Source organism: Sarcophilus harrisii, chromosome 2 (assembly GCF_902635505.1).
Source record: "Sarcophilus harrisii chromosome 2, mSarHar1.11, whole genome shotgun sequence".
Classification (NCBI taxonomy): Eukaryota; Metazoa; Chordata; class Mammalia; order Dasyuromorphia; family Dasyuridae; genus Sarcophilus; species Sarcophilus harrisii.
Genome location: NC_045427.1, coordinates 491,391,542 through 491,408,060, shown reverse-complemented (window position 1 = coordinate 491,408,060; position 16,519 = coordinate 491,391,542). Strand labels below are relative to the sequence as shown.

At 35.4% G+C, this 16,519-nt stretch overlaps 1 protein-coding gene across 1 annotated transcript; it reads left to right on the top strand.

The window, feature by feature from the left end:
* Positions 1-6,019: 6,019 nt before the first annotated feature.
* On the top strand, positions 6,020-15,203 carry LOC105749162 (lipocalin-1). Its single transcript, XM_031949524.1, has 6 exons — positions 6,020-6,100; positions 7,347-7,480; positions 10,966-11,036; positions 13,079-13,186; positions 14,134-14,235; positions 15,124-15,203. Exons 1-6 carry the CDS (start codon positions 6,020-6,022, stop codon positions 15,147-15,149), a joined length of 522 nt encoding a protein of 173 aa, XP_031805384.1. The 3' UTR covers positions 15,150-15,203.
* The last annotated feature ends 1,316 nt before the right edge of the window (positions 15,204-16,519 follow it).

The following is a 16,519-nucleotide window of genomic DNA, read 5'->3' as shown; positions in this document are numbered from 1 at the left end:
AGTATTGGAATTACTTGTTCTTTAAATGTTTGGTAGAATCCACTTGTAAATTTATCTGGCCCTGAAGATTTTTTTAGGGCATTCATTACTCAATTTCTTTTTCTAAAATGGGATTATTTTTAGTAATTTATTTCCCCTTCTGTTAATCTGGGCAATTTATATATTTGTAAATATTCATCAATTTCAATTAGATTTTCAAATTTGTTGGCAAAACTTCTAATTAGTGCATTAATTTTTTCTTAATTAGTGGCAAATTAACCCTTTTCATTTTTGATACTGGTAATTTGGTTTTTTCTTTCTTTTTTCTAATCAAATTAAGTAAAGGCTTATCTATTTTGTTGTTTTTTTCCCATAAAACCAAATCTTAGTTTTAGTAATTCAATTGTTTTCTTAGTTTCAATTTTATTAATTTCTCCTTTGATTTTCAGAATTTCTAATTTGGTATTTAATTGGGTTTTTTAAACTTATTCTTTTTCTAGCTTTTTTAGTTGCATGCCTAATTCATTGATCTCGTCTTTTTCTTTTTTATCTTAAATTTTTCTTTAAGAATCTATAAGTATCTATAGGTATTATAGCATCCATAAGTATAGGCTTTGGTATGGTGTCTCATTCTTGTCATTCTCTTGGATGAAATAATTGATTGTTTCTACAATTTGTTACTTGATACACTCAGTCTTTAGAATTAGTTTATTTAATTTCCAATTGATTTTTAGTCTATCTTTCCCTGGTTTTCTTATAGTATATACTTTTTATTGCATCATGATCTGAAAAGGAGTCATTTACTATTTCTGCCTTTCTGCATTTGATTATGAAGTGTTTACATGGTCAATTTTTGTGTAGGTGTCATGTACTCCTGAGAAAAATTACATTCTTTTTTATCCCTATTCAATATTCTCCAGAGGTCTATCATATCTAACTTTTTTAGGATTCTATTAACCTTCTTATTTTTTTCCTTGTTTATTTTGCGGTTAGATTTATAATTACATATACTGAAAGTGGGTGGTTGAGGTCCCCCATTAATATAGTTTTGCTGATTATTTCTTCCTATAACTGGTTTAACTTCTCTAAGAATCTGTATACTGTACGAATGGTGCATTTACATTTAGAATCAGTACTGCTTCATTGTCTATGGTACCTTTTTAATAAGATGTAGTTTCCTTTCTTATCTTTTTAAATTAAATCTGTTTTCACTTTTGCTTCATCTGAGATCAGAGTGACTACTCCTGCCTGTTTGTTTCAGCTGAAGCATAATAAATTCTGCTCCATTCCTTTACCTTTACTTTATATGTATCTCTCTGTTTCAAATGTGTTTCTTATTAAAAAAACATATTATAGGAACCTAGTTTTAAATCCACTCTGTTCTTCCCTTCCATTTTATGGGAGAGTTCATCTCTTTTTTCTTTTTCTTTGCTATCACATCATAGTCAATTCATACTCATACCTTCTGTTCATGTATTCTCCCTCTAACTTCCCCTATAAAATTTTCCCATACAGGGATATAAACAGTTTAACCTTTAAATAAAATGTTTTTTCCTCCTTATCTTTCTATTTTCTTTTGAATCCTGTGTTTGAAAATCAAATATTCTTATTTTGTTCTCCAATAAAATGATTGAAAATCCTTTTCTTCATCGAAGAGCCATCTCCTTTCCTGAAAGATGATGCTCATTTTTGCTGAATAGTTGATTCTTGGTTGTAATCCCAGGTCCTTTGCCTTTGGAATATGGTATTTGGGGCCATCTGATTCTTTGCTGTAGAAGCGTCTGGGTCCTGAATAATCCTGACTGTGGCTCCTCAATACTTGAATTGTTTTTTCTTTCTTTCTGGTAGCTTGCAGTATTTTTTCCTTGACATTATGGTTCTGGAGTTTTGCAACAATTTTTCTTGGAGTTTTTCTTGTGGGATCTCTTTCTGGAGGTGATTGATGGATTCTTTCAATGACTATGTCTGATTCTAAAATATTACAATACCTTTCCTTGATGATCTCCTGAAGAATGCTATCCAGGCTCTTATTTTGGTCATAGCATTCAGGTAAATCAATAATTTTTAAATTGTCTCTCCTGGATCTATTTTCCAGATTGGCTGTTTTTCCAATGAAATATTTTACATTTTATTTCATTTTTTTCATTCTTTTTAATTTGTTTGATTGATTCTTCCTATCTCACAGAGTCATTAGCTTTCACTTTCCCTGTTCTAGTTTTTAACATGCAATTTTCTTCAGTTAACTTTTGTATCTCTTTTTCCATTGGGTTAATTCTCAATAATTTTCAAGGTGGTATTTTTTCCAGTGAATTTTTTTTTTTTGCATTTGACCAAATTTGTTTTTTTAAGGAATTGATTTCTTCAGTAGATTTTTTTTTATTTGATCAATTGTAATTTTTAAGGAATTGTTTTCCTTTTCCAAGTTGTTGACTCTCTTGTATATCTCTTGTTTCTTTTCCCAATTTTTCTTCTATCTCTTTTACATGTCTTTTAAAATTTTTAATGAAGATGAGCAGAGTAAAACCAGGAAACTGAGCTTCCCCAGTTTTCCTTAATAACCATATAAAACTCAAGCCTCTGAACAGAGTCTGATGGAATGAAACCGCTCCCTAGCACAAGATACATTAGAAAAACTTCAAAAAAGGGCACTCTCACTTGGGTGAAAAGGGTATTCAGCCCAGCTCAGACAAATTCTGGGAAAAACAGTGAGAGGGTCTTAATCACAGCAAATCAGCAACTGATACCTTCAGTCCTGGCTCAGTAAAGGAACAGATGAAGGGCAAAGATAGCCTTCAGTACCAGTTCAGAAGGCAAACTGTGGGAAACCAGGCTGTTTTCTGAAAAGATCAGGCAAAGCTACCCCCTGCAAACACAAGGGACCCCTGTGCCCCAAACCAAGGCTCAGAGCTACACAGGGAGCTTGGGACAGCACTCCCTTTACCCCAGGAGCAGAGCTTGACCATAAAAGTAAAAAAAAGAAGTACCAAAAGAAAAGGAAAGAAAATGAGCAAGACATGGAAAAGAATTGTGCTCATAAAAAGCTACTATGGGTCATGTCCTAAGTCCTTGTACCTTGTCCAATCTTATAGCTACTACACTAGCTCCCTCATTTTCTCTCCTTGGCAGAGAACTCTATCCAATGTTACCGTTTCCTGAAACCAATGGATCTCTGTGTCTCTTTTTTCTTTCCTTCTCCCTTATCTGGAAACCTTTGTGGAGTGCCAAAGCTAAGTAGGAGAGTCACATTTTTCATCACAATGATGCCATTGTACTGACTTATAACATAAACCCCCAAAACTTGGCATTGGGTTGGGTTCAACTCAAGGTTGTAGGTAGATTTGCCCTTTTAGGATTCAATTGCCAAGTTACTGGTGCTTCAGGAGGCTCACACTTTTGTCACCTTGTCTGAGTCACATGGTCAAGAAAAATTGTAGATTGGGAATGTGAATATCCTATTGATTTCTGAATCCAAATATACCATTTCTCAAGATTATGGGATCTTAAAAGCAGATGAGGGAATGAGATCTCTTTATCATTGTGGAGAGGGGATCCTTCCTCAGATAATCATCAATAACCTCCCTGTGAGCCATTCTGTAGATGAAATGTTGTGCCTCATCCAACCCTTCTAGTTCACAAACAAACATGAGGAAATGTGCCCTGTTAGCTGGAGACCAGGGAGTGACAATATCAAGTCTGATGTTCATGGGAGTAAGGAATACTTCTCTAAGCAGCCCTGAGATGCTTTTGATATCCATAGATATCCACCATCCCCATTCCAGGGACCTGTAGACTCATCTAGCTGCTGTTCATAGGTCAAGAGCAAATATGCTTGATCTTTTCCAAGCTTTCAACTAGAAAGTCTTCATAGAGGAAGCCCCAACAGTGTGGGTTAGTTGGGCCTGATCTCTCCTCTGGGTCTTTTTCATTCAGCTCATTCCCTTCTTCCTCAGGGTAGCAACCAACTGGCTGAGGTTATTTTAGGCCTTCTGAATCTCTTTCTCACACTCATGTTTATATCATAGTCAACCCTCTGAGCTCATCTATTTGATGCCTTGTAACTCTATTAAACTTTTCCTGAGGAAGGGAAGGGACAGTTAGGTGGCTGAGTGGTAACAGCATGGATCATGAAGTCAGGAGGATCTGATTTTAAATCTGACCTCAGACACTTGCTAATTGTGTGACCTGGGGCAAGTCACTTAATCCCAATTGCCTCACTAAAAAAAAGTTTCCAAGAAATGATACAACTTTATGTTTAAACTACAATTTAGGGGAGGGAGAAGCTGAATCTGAGACCTAGTTTACCTGCCTAATTTGGTAACAAATCTCTGTGATCTTTGGTGGGCCATTTGGTCAAACAGGACAAAGGATGACCACTATGAGGTTGTGAGTATCTAAGTGAAAAGCTCTTTTCAGATGTGAAATGAAGAATCCTGTTCATGGTGAAGCTTTTAGAAGAGTTGTGACTCATCTTATATCCTTCCTCTCCATCAAAATTCAAGAATTTTAAAGTCATTAATATGTACCAGAAAGAGGCAATGTATGATAGAGAATTGAAAGCTAACTTCAGAGCCAGGAAGACCAAGGTTCAATGTCTTGACACATATGGCTATATGATCCTGGGCAAGTTATAAACCAACAAAAGACAAACAATGCTGTAGAAAACTGTTAAAGACAATGTAGAGCAGAGATAGCTCCAACTGTATTGGGAGGGTCCATTTGGAAGTTCCATGTACCAATGAAGAGCTGGTCTTTATCTTATGTGCTGCTTTGTTAATTTAAAAAGGAAGATGATTTATAGATCCACATACCCACACACACATGTATGTAATTATGTAAAACAAATAAATATAAAGTAATTTTTGGGGAAAACACTAGGAGCTGGGGAGATCATGTAGGAAGTGATGCTGGAGCTGAGTTTGAAGGAAATAAGGAATTCTAAGAGGTTGAAGTAAAGAGGGAATATAGTCCAATGATTGGGAATTCCTCTATGAAGATATGAAAGGCTGTGTGAGAGGAGCAGTAAAAGGGCCCGTTTGAATGAAAGTTTAGAGTCCATGAAAACATGCATGAAAATCTTCAATCTGCCTGAAAAGCCTTGAGAAATCATGTGACAATTCTTCTTTTCTCCATCCCTTCTTTTCCTTCCTTTCTCCCTTCCTTCCCTCCCTCCCTCCCTTCCTCCTTCTTTAGTCCTTTTCTTTCTTTTTTCTTTCTTCCCTCCCTCTTTTCTTCCCTCCCTCCCTCCCTTCCTTCCTTTCTCCTTCTCTCTCTCTCTCTCTCTCTCTCTCTCTCTCTCTCTTTCTTTCTAACTCCCTCCCTGTTTCTCTTTCATCCCCACTCCTGCTCTTCCTCCCTCTCTCTCTTCCTCTCTCCTTCCCTTCTTCCATCCCTCTCCCCTCCCTCTCTTTCTCACTCTCCTTCAGTGTTCTTGCAAAAACTGACTAATTTGGAAATGTTTTACATGATTGTACATGTATAACCTATATTTAATTGCTGATTGCTTTCAGAGAGGAAGGGAGAGATAGAATTTGGAACTCAAAACTTAAAAAAAATCTGAATGTTAAAAATTATTTTATATGTAATTAGGGGAAAATAAAATATTATTTTGAAAAAACCATATATAGCGAGAGGGTAAGGTAAGGGAGTGGGTAAGAATGAAATGAAACCATTGATATACAGGACCTTTGAAAGCTTTCCTTTCTGATAACAATATGCCTTCCACTAATGAAAGTATCAATTGTGCGAACCTATAAAGTTTTCAGGTATTTAAAAAAATGTTGTTGATTCTCAGGGTGAATTTTAATGAACTATCATTAAATAATCATAAAGACACCATCCATTTGCTTCCAAAAATAATGATATTTTTCTCTCCCTTTTTGAAAGACTGACTGGGGCATTGTATATGAGGGGGATCAGTTTTCAGTGCTTTTGGATATGGAGTTCTAAATAAAAAAGGTGGCTCAATGTGAGGAAAGGCACAGTCTTTTCAATTTATACAACCAGGATCTCTAGTGAGAGGCCAGTGTATAGCTCTCTGAAGATGAAGATACTCTTCTTAATGTTTTTGATCTCAGTCATCCATGCCTGGACACCTGTCCCTTTTGATAATAACCTTCCAAAGGTGAGGTTACATTCTTGGGAGGGAAAAAGGATGGGAGAGATTACACTAGCAAGATGATACCATTGTCAGCCTAAGGACCCCCTCGGTCTGTTTCTAGGCTGGTCTACAAATAAGAAAGCTTTTTATCCTAGAACTCTGTCAGAAGATAGAAATTATAGAAGGTCAGAGAAGATAATATAGGTTCTACAGTGAGAATTTCCCACTTGGTTCAAAGTCTACTGTGACCAAACTGAGCTGGGAGCTGGGGATTGTGATATTAATTATTCTCCTACTGCTGATGGCCAGTTAGAATTATTCATATCCTTAAATGAAGCAAGTTTTATGTGGGTCACAAGCTGTTATTTTTTTTTTTTGAACCAGCTAATTGACTCAGGGGCCTTTAGAACTTCAATTCCACATGGGCTATGTGATAATTACTTTTGTAGATTTGCTTTAGAAACATTAGTTTATCAGAATGTAGTTGCTCTTTGAAGCATGTGTGTGGGGTATGTTGCCACAGTGACCATGATGCCATCTTATAGATCCTATGATAAGGTGAGGGCATAGTTATTAGCAGTCCTCAGGAAGTTTTGATTAGTGTTGGTTTAATGAGAAGTGATAAATGAAGAGGAACTTAAGAAGGTAAGAGGAAGGATCAGTCTGGTCTGGGACAATTCTTTCATTGTTCTTAGAGCCTTCTTTTTCTGTTATGGCACAGCCCTCCAAAGCTGCTATGGGAATTCTCTGAAGAGGGACACTGACCAACCCTTTGAAACTTGTGGTGCATTGTTTAAAGCCCTTGAAGATAGGTTCTGTTTATTTTTCTCTACAGAAGAAAAGTTAGATTTCACCAATTTAATTAAAGATAAGCTATTACATTATTTTTTTTTTACACCTCTAATAATCTCTCTCAGAAGTGACTACAATCTGGTTATGTCATCCCTAAACATATGAGCCCACTTCCCCAAAACTAAGAAGAGTCAGATACTGTTCTGTAGAGTTTTGATTTTGAAACCTTCATGAGAGAAGAAACAGGTGCTATGTTCTATTGTTGCTGGTATGTTCTAGCAGCAGCTCAGAGATCTTGAATCTAGGTCTGGCTATAATTCCTCCCCTTTCTAGTCCTTTTCTGGACTTATGAACATAGTCAGATTCCCTTCTCGATTCCATTGCCATTACCTCTGCCTCCTTTCTGTCCCATGATTCTCAGTGCCTATATAATTCAGAATTCTTGTAGTCTGACTCTCTCTTATCCATTTTTGTCTAGATATATGGCAAGTGGTATACAAATGCCTGGATGGGAAATGTGAACATTCCCGAAGATAAGAAAAATCAGAAAATGCCTTCCTTCATTATCAAACCTATTTCTGCAAATAAAATAGAGGCCAAATTAAATCTTAAGTAAGTGTACTTTGTATGGGGATATCCTATCAATCTTTATCATGCTTTTCTACTCTTTTCCTGAAAGCAATAGAATTGCTTTTGGTAAATGGTAGTTGAGCTTTCAGCTAGATCCAGTCATTTGAAAGATGTGATAACTTGCTTTAAATAGCCTTACCACTTCATTAACATTTTAAAAAAGAATTTGCTGAACAAATTAATATAGTAACGATTCAGTTACCTAGGAGGGAAGTTTATGATCAAATTGAATTTCTAGACCAGTGCCAATTCCAGAAAACAAGCAACCAACCAAAGTAGTCCAGGAAGTGGTATGGCATCTTTTGAGTATCAAACAACAAGAAAAGTACCTGGGAGAAGCCACGTGGCATAATGGATAGAGTGCTGAGCTTGAATCAGAAAGACCCGAGTTCAAATCCCATCTCAGATACTTACTAGTCATAAACGATTCTGGGCAAATCACTCAATCTCTCTAGGCCTCAGTTTTCTCATCTGTAAAATAAAGGAGTTGATTTTGACCTCTAAGGTGTCTTCTAGCTCTTAATCTTAGCAATGTTGGGGTTTTTTTTTTGTATGAAACAAAGTCTCTGAAGATTATATCTAATTATTTTACTAAGTAGGGACAAAGATATGTAGTGTACATTCACTGTAGCAATGGTTATGACAGCCACGATGCTTAATGGTAAAGGTGAGAATAATGGGCAAAGTAGCAGGACTTGAGAAGACAAAGAGAAAAAACAAAAATGGAGGGAGGGGAGGGTGACCTTCAAATAGAGGTGCAGCATAAGCAATGGTGATGATTAGAAGCAGTAAGAAGTCCCTGAGATAAAGAAAGAACACTAGACTTAGAGTCAAGAGAGACATAGTCACTATTCTGGTCTTCACTACCTGTGTGACCATAGGCAGATAACTTCTTTAAGTATCAGTTTCCTCATCTGTAAAATGGAGGCAATAATAATCCATAGTATTAACTTGGCAGAGTTGTTGTGAAGGTCAAATGAGAACAGAAATGTAAAATGGTCCACTAACCTAAAGAGTGCTCTATATGGCAACTCTTACATGTTATGACTATGAGGGTAATGAGCAAAAATAATTCTTACAAGTACAAGGAAGTTAAAAGGAGGCTGGGTCTGCAGTGTGAGTAAAATAAGTTTCTGTCTCTCAGTAGTTAGAAAAAATATCATAATGTCTCATAATTTTGGGGATGAGGGGACACATTTCCTGAAAGAGCTAATAACTTTAGAGCCTTTTCCTCTTTTTTTGATCTCACTGGGGTAAGAGTCAAGTAGCAGTATTGATAGGTGGAAGGGTATGCACCTAATCCAAATTACTTAACTCAATGGTTAGATCAATTCACAGCTCTACCAGTAGTGTCTGAGTGGGCCTATTTTTAGTGGAAATCATTTTAGAAAGGTTTGTTGAACTTTGATTCAAGAATTTTTAAAAACTGAAAATTGAAATTGAATCACAGAATGGAACAATTGAAGTGAATGTGACTTTTCTTATAAGAACTGAAAATTCTCAATGTGATATTTCTCATAAGACATTTCTCAGGAGCTTAGATAATTTTTAATTATCCTTCTATGAGAGAGGGACAAAATCATAAAAACAACAATAATAATATATAGAATTTTATGTAATAAATGTTTTATAAAACATCTTTTTCAAATATTATTTCAATGTATCCTTACAACAACCCTCAAGGATAGGTGCTTTTATGATTTTCATTAACAGATATGGAAACCAAGGCAAAGAAAGATTAAAGCACTTGACCAGAATCACATATATAGTAAGTATTTAATGCTGAAATTGAACCTAGATCTTTTTACTCCAGGTCTGGTACTTTATCCACTATGCCACCTTAGTGATATTTTCAAGTTATCATTTCTAGGACAGCTTCTGGAATTAGTTTCCATTTGATACCATGTCCAATATGATATCTATTTGTTTATGCTTCTGAAGTTACAGATAGATCTAAAGCAGAGCTTAATAATACATATTCATAATGATATCAATAAGGCATGAAGAAAAGGACAGATGAGGTTTAATGTGATCCAAGAAGGAAGCAAAGGTGTTGTCCAAGACAGAAAGAATTTCATCTGAAGCAAATGTTAAATAATATTTTAATTAATGAATAAATTCATAAATGAGTTAATGAATAAGAGGTTAAAATGAAGCAAAATGTTAAAAGCAAAGAATAATCACTATTTATACAGTGCTTACTATATACCAGACACTGTGTGAAGTACTTTCCAATTATTACCTCATTTGATTGTCACAACAACCATGGTAGATAGGTGCTATTATCCCCATTTTATAGATAAGAAAACAGACAAGCAAAGATTAAGTGACTCATATAGTTAGTAAGTGTCCAAGTTTAATTTGAACTCACATCTTTCTGACTCCAGCATCAGCACTCTATCTACTACTGTACTATCTGGTTGTTCCATGTAAAACTGTTGCATGATCACAAGATGACCTTTCCTGGGTCCAAATGATTGCTTCACTGACATGTCCTATTAGAAATCAAGTGAGAAAATTTCATTGGTTCCATGTCCCAGATCTCCACTTCTCAGAAAAAAACAACAGCAAGAATCATAAAAACTCAGAGAAGGTTGTCTAAGGAGTCAAGAAAACCTGACTTCAAACCCATTTTTCTTATATATGAATATAAGTAATTAAAGTATTATAGACTGTTTGAAGCAGTGATTTGCCAGTGCTTGGTTGCCATGAGAGGCATGTGAAGAACAATGAAATGAAACCACTCATTACTATTTTGGTGACAAATTAGTTGCCATGCCTTAGCATGTCCAGAGACTAGGGTATTTTACTTTAGACACATGTCAAGTCCTCAATACATGGTATTCAGTAAATTGAACTAAAGGTTTCATACTTTTTGGACAGACACCATTGCAGCATTTCTGGAAGCAGAATCAGTAGATCTGGATTTAAGCAGTGGACCAGCTTCTTATTAATGATATGGCCATGAACAAGTGATCTCAACTGCTCATCACATCAACATTGATATTGCACTATTGAGATTGTAGTTGTAGGTACAGAAAAAACAAGCTGTAGTTTCCACTGAAAAATGGTTAATGATTTTTAGGTTGTAGAGAAGAGAGAATTTTGTAAATTTTGTAATTTACAATTACATTTATTTACAATTAAAATTGTAATTGTAAAAAAATAAACAATAAGTATTTATTACCCACTGACTATGTGCCAACCTCTTTACTAAAGTCTGGGCTTATAAATAAAGGTAAAAGATAGTCTTTGTTCTCAAGGAGGTGACAATCTAACTAGTAGAAGAGACAAAATATAAACAACTATGTACAAAAATGATACATACAGGATAAATTGTAAATAAGAGCATGAAGGCACTAGTATTAAGCACTGTATAACTGTGAGCTGTAGTTATTATTATAATTATTCTTTGATAAAAACACATTTTATCTAGAAATATTATTATTGGGTATTTTGTTTTCCAGAAAGAGTGGCCGATGTGAAGAAATTAAATTAATTCTACAGACAACAAATGAACCTGGGAAAATGATCACTTGTAAGTGACTCAAATATACCAGATTAAAGGGCCAAATCCCAGCCTGAGCTTGAGCTCCCATAAATGTAATCTTTCTGACTTAGGGTTAAGACAAAACTTGTGATTCCATACCTAATTGTGATTAAGAACTAAGACCCACATTATAGTTGACGTTTTCCACTGAATCTACTGAATTGTCCACTGGGTTTGACTTCTGAGAAATGGGAGGTGGTGGTATTTTCTGTAGTATTTCCCTGTGGTCTTACGCAGAAAGAGCTTTGCCAAGTATAAAACAAACATTCTATTACTATTTATTGAAGAAGAAACTGATACTAGAAAGAGAAATGATCCATGGGGATTCTGTTTTCAGAAAGAATATTTGTTGTGAAGAAGTTATATTGTGATACCTGTCAGTTGGGTTTGTGAAATAGGTCTGACAAAATCACTGGGCATGGGGAACAGAGAGAGCATTAGTAAGGTAGGTAGGCACTCCCATAATAAACTTTGAGAAATAAAAACAAAAACCTCTCCCCATCTAACCCTAAAGTCTTTAGTGTTCTCCCCCAGATCTTTAAATTCCCAGCCTTAAAGCACATCATTGAGTGAAGGCATTGGCCCTTGAAAGCCAATCTTAAGATGTAGCTGTGGAATTGCAACTAGGCTGGAATGATGGGGCTTTGCTCCAAAGTGGTAACACGATAGTCTGATCCCCAGGTCCCACAGTCCTCCTCCAGCTCTATAGCGTCTAGAACTACTGCATAGTCTCTGAAGATTCCTGATTTCTCTCTATGCAAAATAAAATCCTAAGGCTTTCACATACCACCAGCTGAGTTTTCCCTCCTTAATGCTTCTCTGATCCCTCCCTTTCAAAACCTTTCCAGGTTAGATTTCCTTCAAGGTTTCATCTCTGGAAGTGGACAAATAGTCTTTTTCTTTTCTGTGGAGTAGTTTCTTGGAGTCCCTTTCTGTAAGGGACGTTGAGTTCCAAGATCTTTTCCCAGTCCCCTGGTCTAGGGGCAAGTCACAGGTACTGAAATTCGTGGTTCTATCTTTGCAAAACATTAACTCTCAAATAGAGCTGAAACAATACCCATAAACAAATTAATGATGCTTTAGACATATCCCAAAAGTTGTTTAAAATTAAAATTATTTTATAAAAATGAATTACACTTTAATTGCACCAGAGAAACTTGATCATTAGAGGCATGCTTTTATGAAAATATTTTAAAGAGTTAAAAAGGATGGACTGGAACTGTTCTTTTGTTGGTACAGGAAACTCCCAAGTGAGGAAACTATCAAAGCAGATTGCTACTTTCTCTTCAAAGTACAGTCTTAGACAATAGTGTAGAGAAGTGAAAATAATTTGCTTGGGCTCATAAAACTTGGCAGGTCTTATACCTAGGTCTTTTTGATTCCAAAATTAGTTGTCTAGCTTTGATTCCAAGCTGCCTCTGAAACAAACCAGAAACGCTAAATGAATATTTGAAAAAAATTCTAAGAGGTCAATATCATAGAAATAGATCAAGTTTTTTTCAGAGAAAATTTCTAAATACTAAATATGCTCTGTGTTGCTTTGCTGAACTGGAGCCTATTCTCTGATGAACAACTTTTTTTCATCCGAATGCAATGTACAGAATCCCTCTGGTTTCTTGGCTGTAATCTTGTGTCTCACCTTTAGTACCCGTGTTTAAGGAGATAGAGCTGAGAAGATAAATATGCTTTTCCCATGGCTATCTCTAATTTACTCTGTGTGAATATTTCAGTTTTTGCACACTCTCTTTTGTCTTCTAGAACATCCTTAAAAGACTTCTGAATGGCCTTTTATCCTAGAGGCAAATGACTTATCTCAGCCTAATTCCTTAAAATTCTCATTTTTAAAAACTATTTGACAGTTTGACTTCTTAAAAGGCCAGATCAACTTTTTCAGCAAAGCCAGAGGTTGTCAGAGGTTGAGATATAACTTTAAACATTTGCCATGTACCTATTAAGTATAAGGAGGTGTGCACCTGCTCTGACTATACATTGCATAAATATAAAATGGATGTGTTTTTTTGTCTTCATAGGGGGAAAGCAGATTGTTGGCTTACTGAACATAAAAGTAAAAGACAACATGATTATATATATGGAAGGCAAGATGAATGGGAAAAACATCATAATGATGCAGCTTCTAGGTATGTATTACAGTAGCCTTTGAATACTTCTGAAAGAACAAAATTCAAAGAGCTAGCTATTGTAATTAGGTTGAATTAAGTTCACAGTTTTAAAGAATCTATTCTGTGTAGACATGTGGACTGTATCAGAATAAATAAATGTAGACCTTCAATTATTTCTTGACTACAATTTAATTTCCCTAGATATAGTCTTGATGATGACTTTGACACAAGAGTATGTCAGAGTCTCTTCCAGTGACTTGGAAACCCCATGGAGTATCTAAAAGCTTTAGTTAGGCTAATATTTGATTGGCATAAACAAATGACAAGAATCTTCTTTTCCTACTCTAGAGGCTTACAATAAGTCACTTCAAAGCATAGACTCAGGGAAAGATCTGGCTATTTGGGAACATTAATTACAGAGAAATGATGATAACCAGATCACAAGAACTTTTTTTTTCTCTAGATAACACAAGGAAATACAGAGATACCTTCCTGAGAAAATATCTTTCATGGAAATAAAATTTATTCTAGTAGAATTTAAATACAGATTACCATATTTCTAAAATGAGGATACTATATTGCTGAAAATTGAGCCCTAGATAAGATTTTCTCTTGAGGTCCCTCCAAAATTTATTATTGTTATATTATTATTATTATTATTATTATATTGTTATTTATGATGCTAGTGATGTTGAAGTTAGAGCATTGCCAAGCAATTTTCTGTCCTGAAAGGGTTAAAAAAGCTTCTTCATTGCAGTAACAATCCAAGCTCTTTATCCTTAAATAATGGGGAGGCAGAAGAGGGAGAGATTATGATTTCCTTAAATTCCTGGGTATGCTCTTGAAGCTCCTCCAAGAGAATGTAGAAATAATATTTAGAGATAAATTGCCTTATTTCTTTCCTGATCAGAATACTGTCTAGAGGTAGCAGTGTTGCATTCATTCATTCTGACTTGTTATTACAGGTCGAAATTCAGATGTTAATCCTGAAGCTTTCAAAATATTTGAAGAATTTGTCAGGAGCAAAGGACAAGATGTGGCCAAAATCATCAAGCCTGAAGTAGAGGGTAACAAAGATGGATTTTCTAATATCTCTTGCCTTATGATTTCTTCATTTCTATTTTGTGGTAATGTGGTATAGTCCAAAGTTCATCGAATTCAAATGCCTATTCTGCTACTTATTTAACTTTGGACATGAACAGAAGATAGAGTGGAAAGAGCTCTGGTCTTGGAGTTAGGAAGTCCTGAGTTCAAATCTTGTCCATTTATTAGCTATCAATTAATCTCTTTTTTGGCCTCAGTTTCCTCAACTGTAAAATGGGATCAACAGTACCTACCTCCTAAGGTTATGTGAATTTGTAAATTTGTAAAGCACTTAGCATAGTATCTGGCACATAGTAGGTGCTATAAAAACACTTGCTAAAAGGATGATGATGATGTTGTCATCTGAATATCAGTTTTTTCATCTATAAAATCTGGATCTCAGCTTCTTCATCTTTAATGTGGAAGAATTGGATTTGATGACTCCTATGATTTTTTTCACCTCTAAAATATATGATCCCATATCCTCTTTGAATCTTTCTGAGTCAATTTCCTCATCTCTATAATGAGGATAATAGCTATGCTAACCATCATGCAGAATTGGTTTTTTTAAAAAGCTTTTTATTTTTAAAAGATATGCATAGATAATTTTTGACATTTACTCTTGCAAAACCTTGTATTCCAATTTTTTCTCCTTCCCTTTCCCTCCCCCCTCCCCTAGAAAAATAATCCAGTATATGTTAAACATATGCAATTTTTCTATACATATTTCCACAATAATCATGCCATGTAGAATTGTTGAGAGAGTTTTTAAAGCTGTTATTAGTCTCATACTTGAAATGTTGGCTGTTTGAGGAGATGTGTTGTACTAAGTACACTTGGTAGATGTATTTTTTTATTTTCTGTTTCTGCAGCTGACTGTATTCCAGGACGATCATAGGCTAAGTGGCCTTTGAGGATTTCAAGTGAATCTTTTATATAAAGGTAAAGTTGAAGTCAGCTTGGCCTATTGCATAGTGTTAGATTTGAAATCAAGAAATGAATCCCAGCTTGACAGTTCACCAGTAGCATGCCACTGACAAGGTTTTTCATTGTTATTGTTGTTGTCTTGCCTCTTTGAAATTTAATTTTTAAACTAAACTGAAAATTTTGATATTTATATTAAAAAAAACTTACATCAATGAACTTACTAGGATCTTATGAGAAGAGCACTTGGTAAACCTTAAAGGACTAGAGAAATGTCAATAATCATAGAATTCCAGAAGTTATTAACACTTCAAGAGGTCTTAGTTCTTATCCTTAATTACACGAATCCCCAAACAATGACAAGCAGAATATGTTGTCATCTGACACTTTACTTTGCCCCTAAGATTTCTAGTCCCTCTGTTTTGTGCATGGATTTCTAACTGGACTCCCACGTGGAGTTCAATCCACTATAAATTGCATCTTATAAGTAACATATACTTAAAGTGCTCAGCAAGGATTGATCACTGACTTACTACTAAAAGTCTTCCCTAAACAGTATGAATGTCCAGTTCCTGGGGTTGTCTTGGGAAAAGTCTCATATCCTGTTCTTTTGTACAATACCATTAACCCATCACTAATTTTTGTTTACTATTTTCTAGGAGAAGCTGATTCTTTCACTTGACCTCAGCCTCCTACTCAACCCAACATATGAAATCCTTGGTCCTCTCTTCCTTTGAGAAGCATTTTTTCCCTTTGCTTGGACTCTGAATATGCTTCTCTTCCCTGCCATCTTCTTACCTTCTTCCTAACACTTTTTCCAGATGCTACATAAACTATGCGGCAATTCTACTTGGCTCAGTCTATTTGCTGAAATTTCCTTTGGTGAGGGAAGAAACTGTGACAATTAGCTCAGAAACACTTTTTTTCTTCGTTTAAATTATTATTTTATTTTATGTTTATCATTACACGATCTTCCCCATTTCCACTGTTAGGGAGGAAATCATACATAGGGCAATAGATTGGGAGCTGGAAGGATCCCAGTAATGATGCCTTCTAATCTGCTGGACAGTTGAGAAACAGGAGACTATCCCTTGCCTAAAGTTTTACAGAAAGTCGGTGACAAAGCTGTAATTAAAATTAAGGTCCTTTAATTCCAAATTAGGCCATTTTACTTCTGTTTCCTTATTTTATAGGCTATAGCAAAATGTGGTGCATAGAGAGCTAGCTGTGAGGTCAGAAGGTTTGGAAGTTTTAAGTCTTGCTTCTGACCAATTGCCTTGTGATCCTTAGTTAAGTCATTGTCCAAGTCTCTCATTTTCCAGTACATCTCTCTGAGACTATATA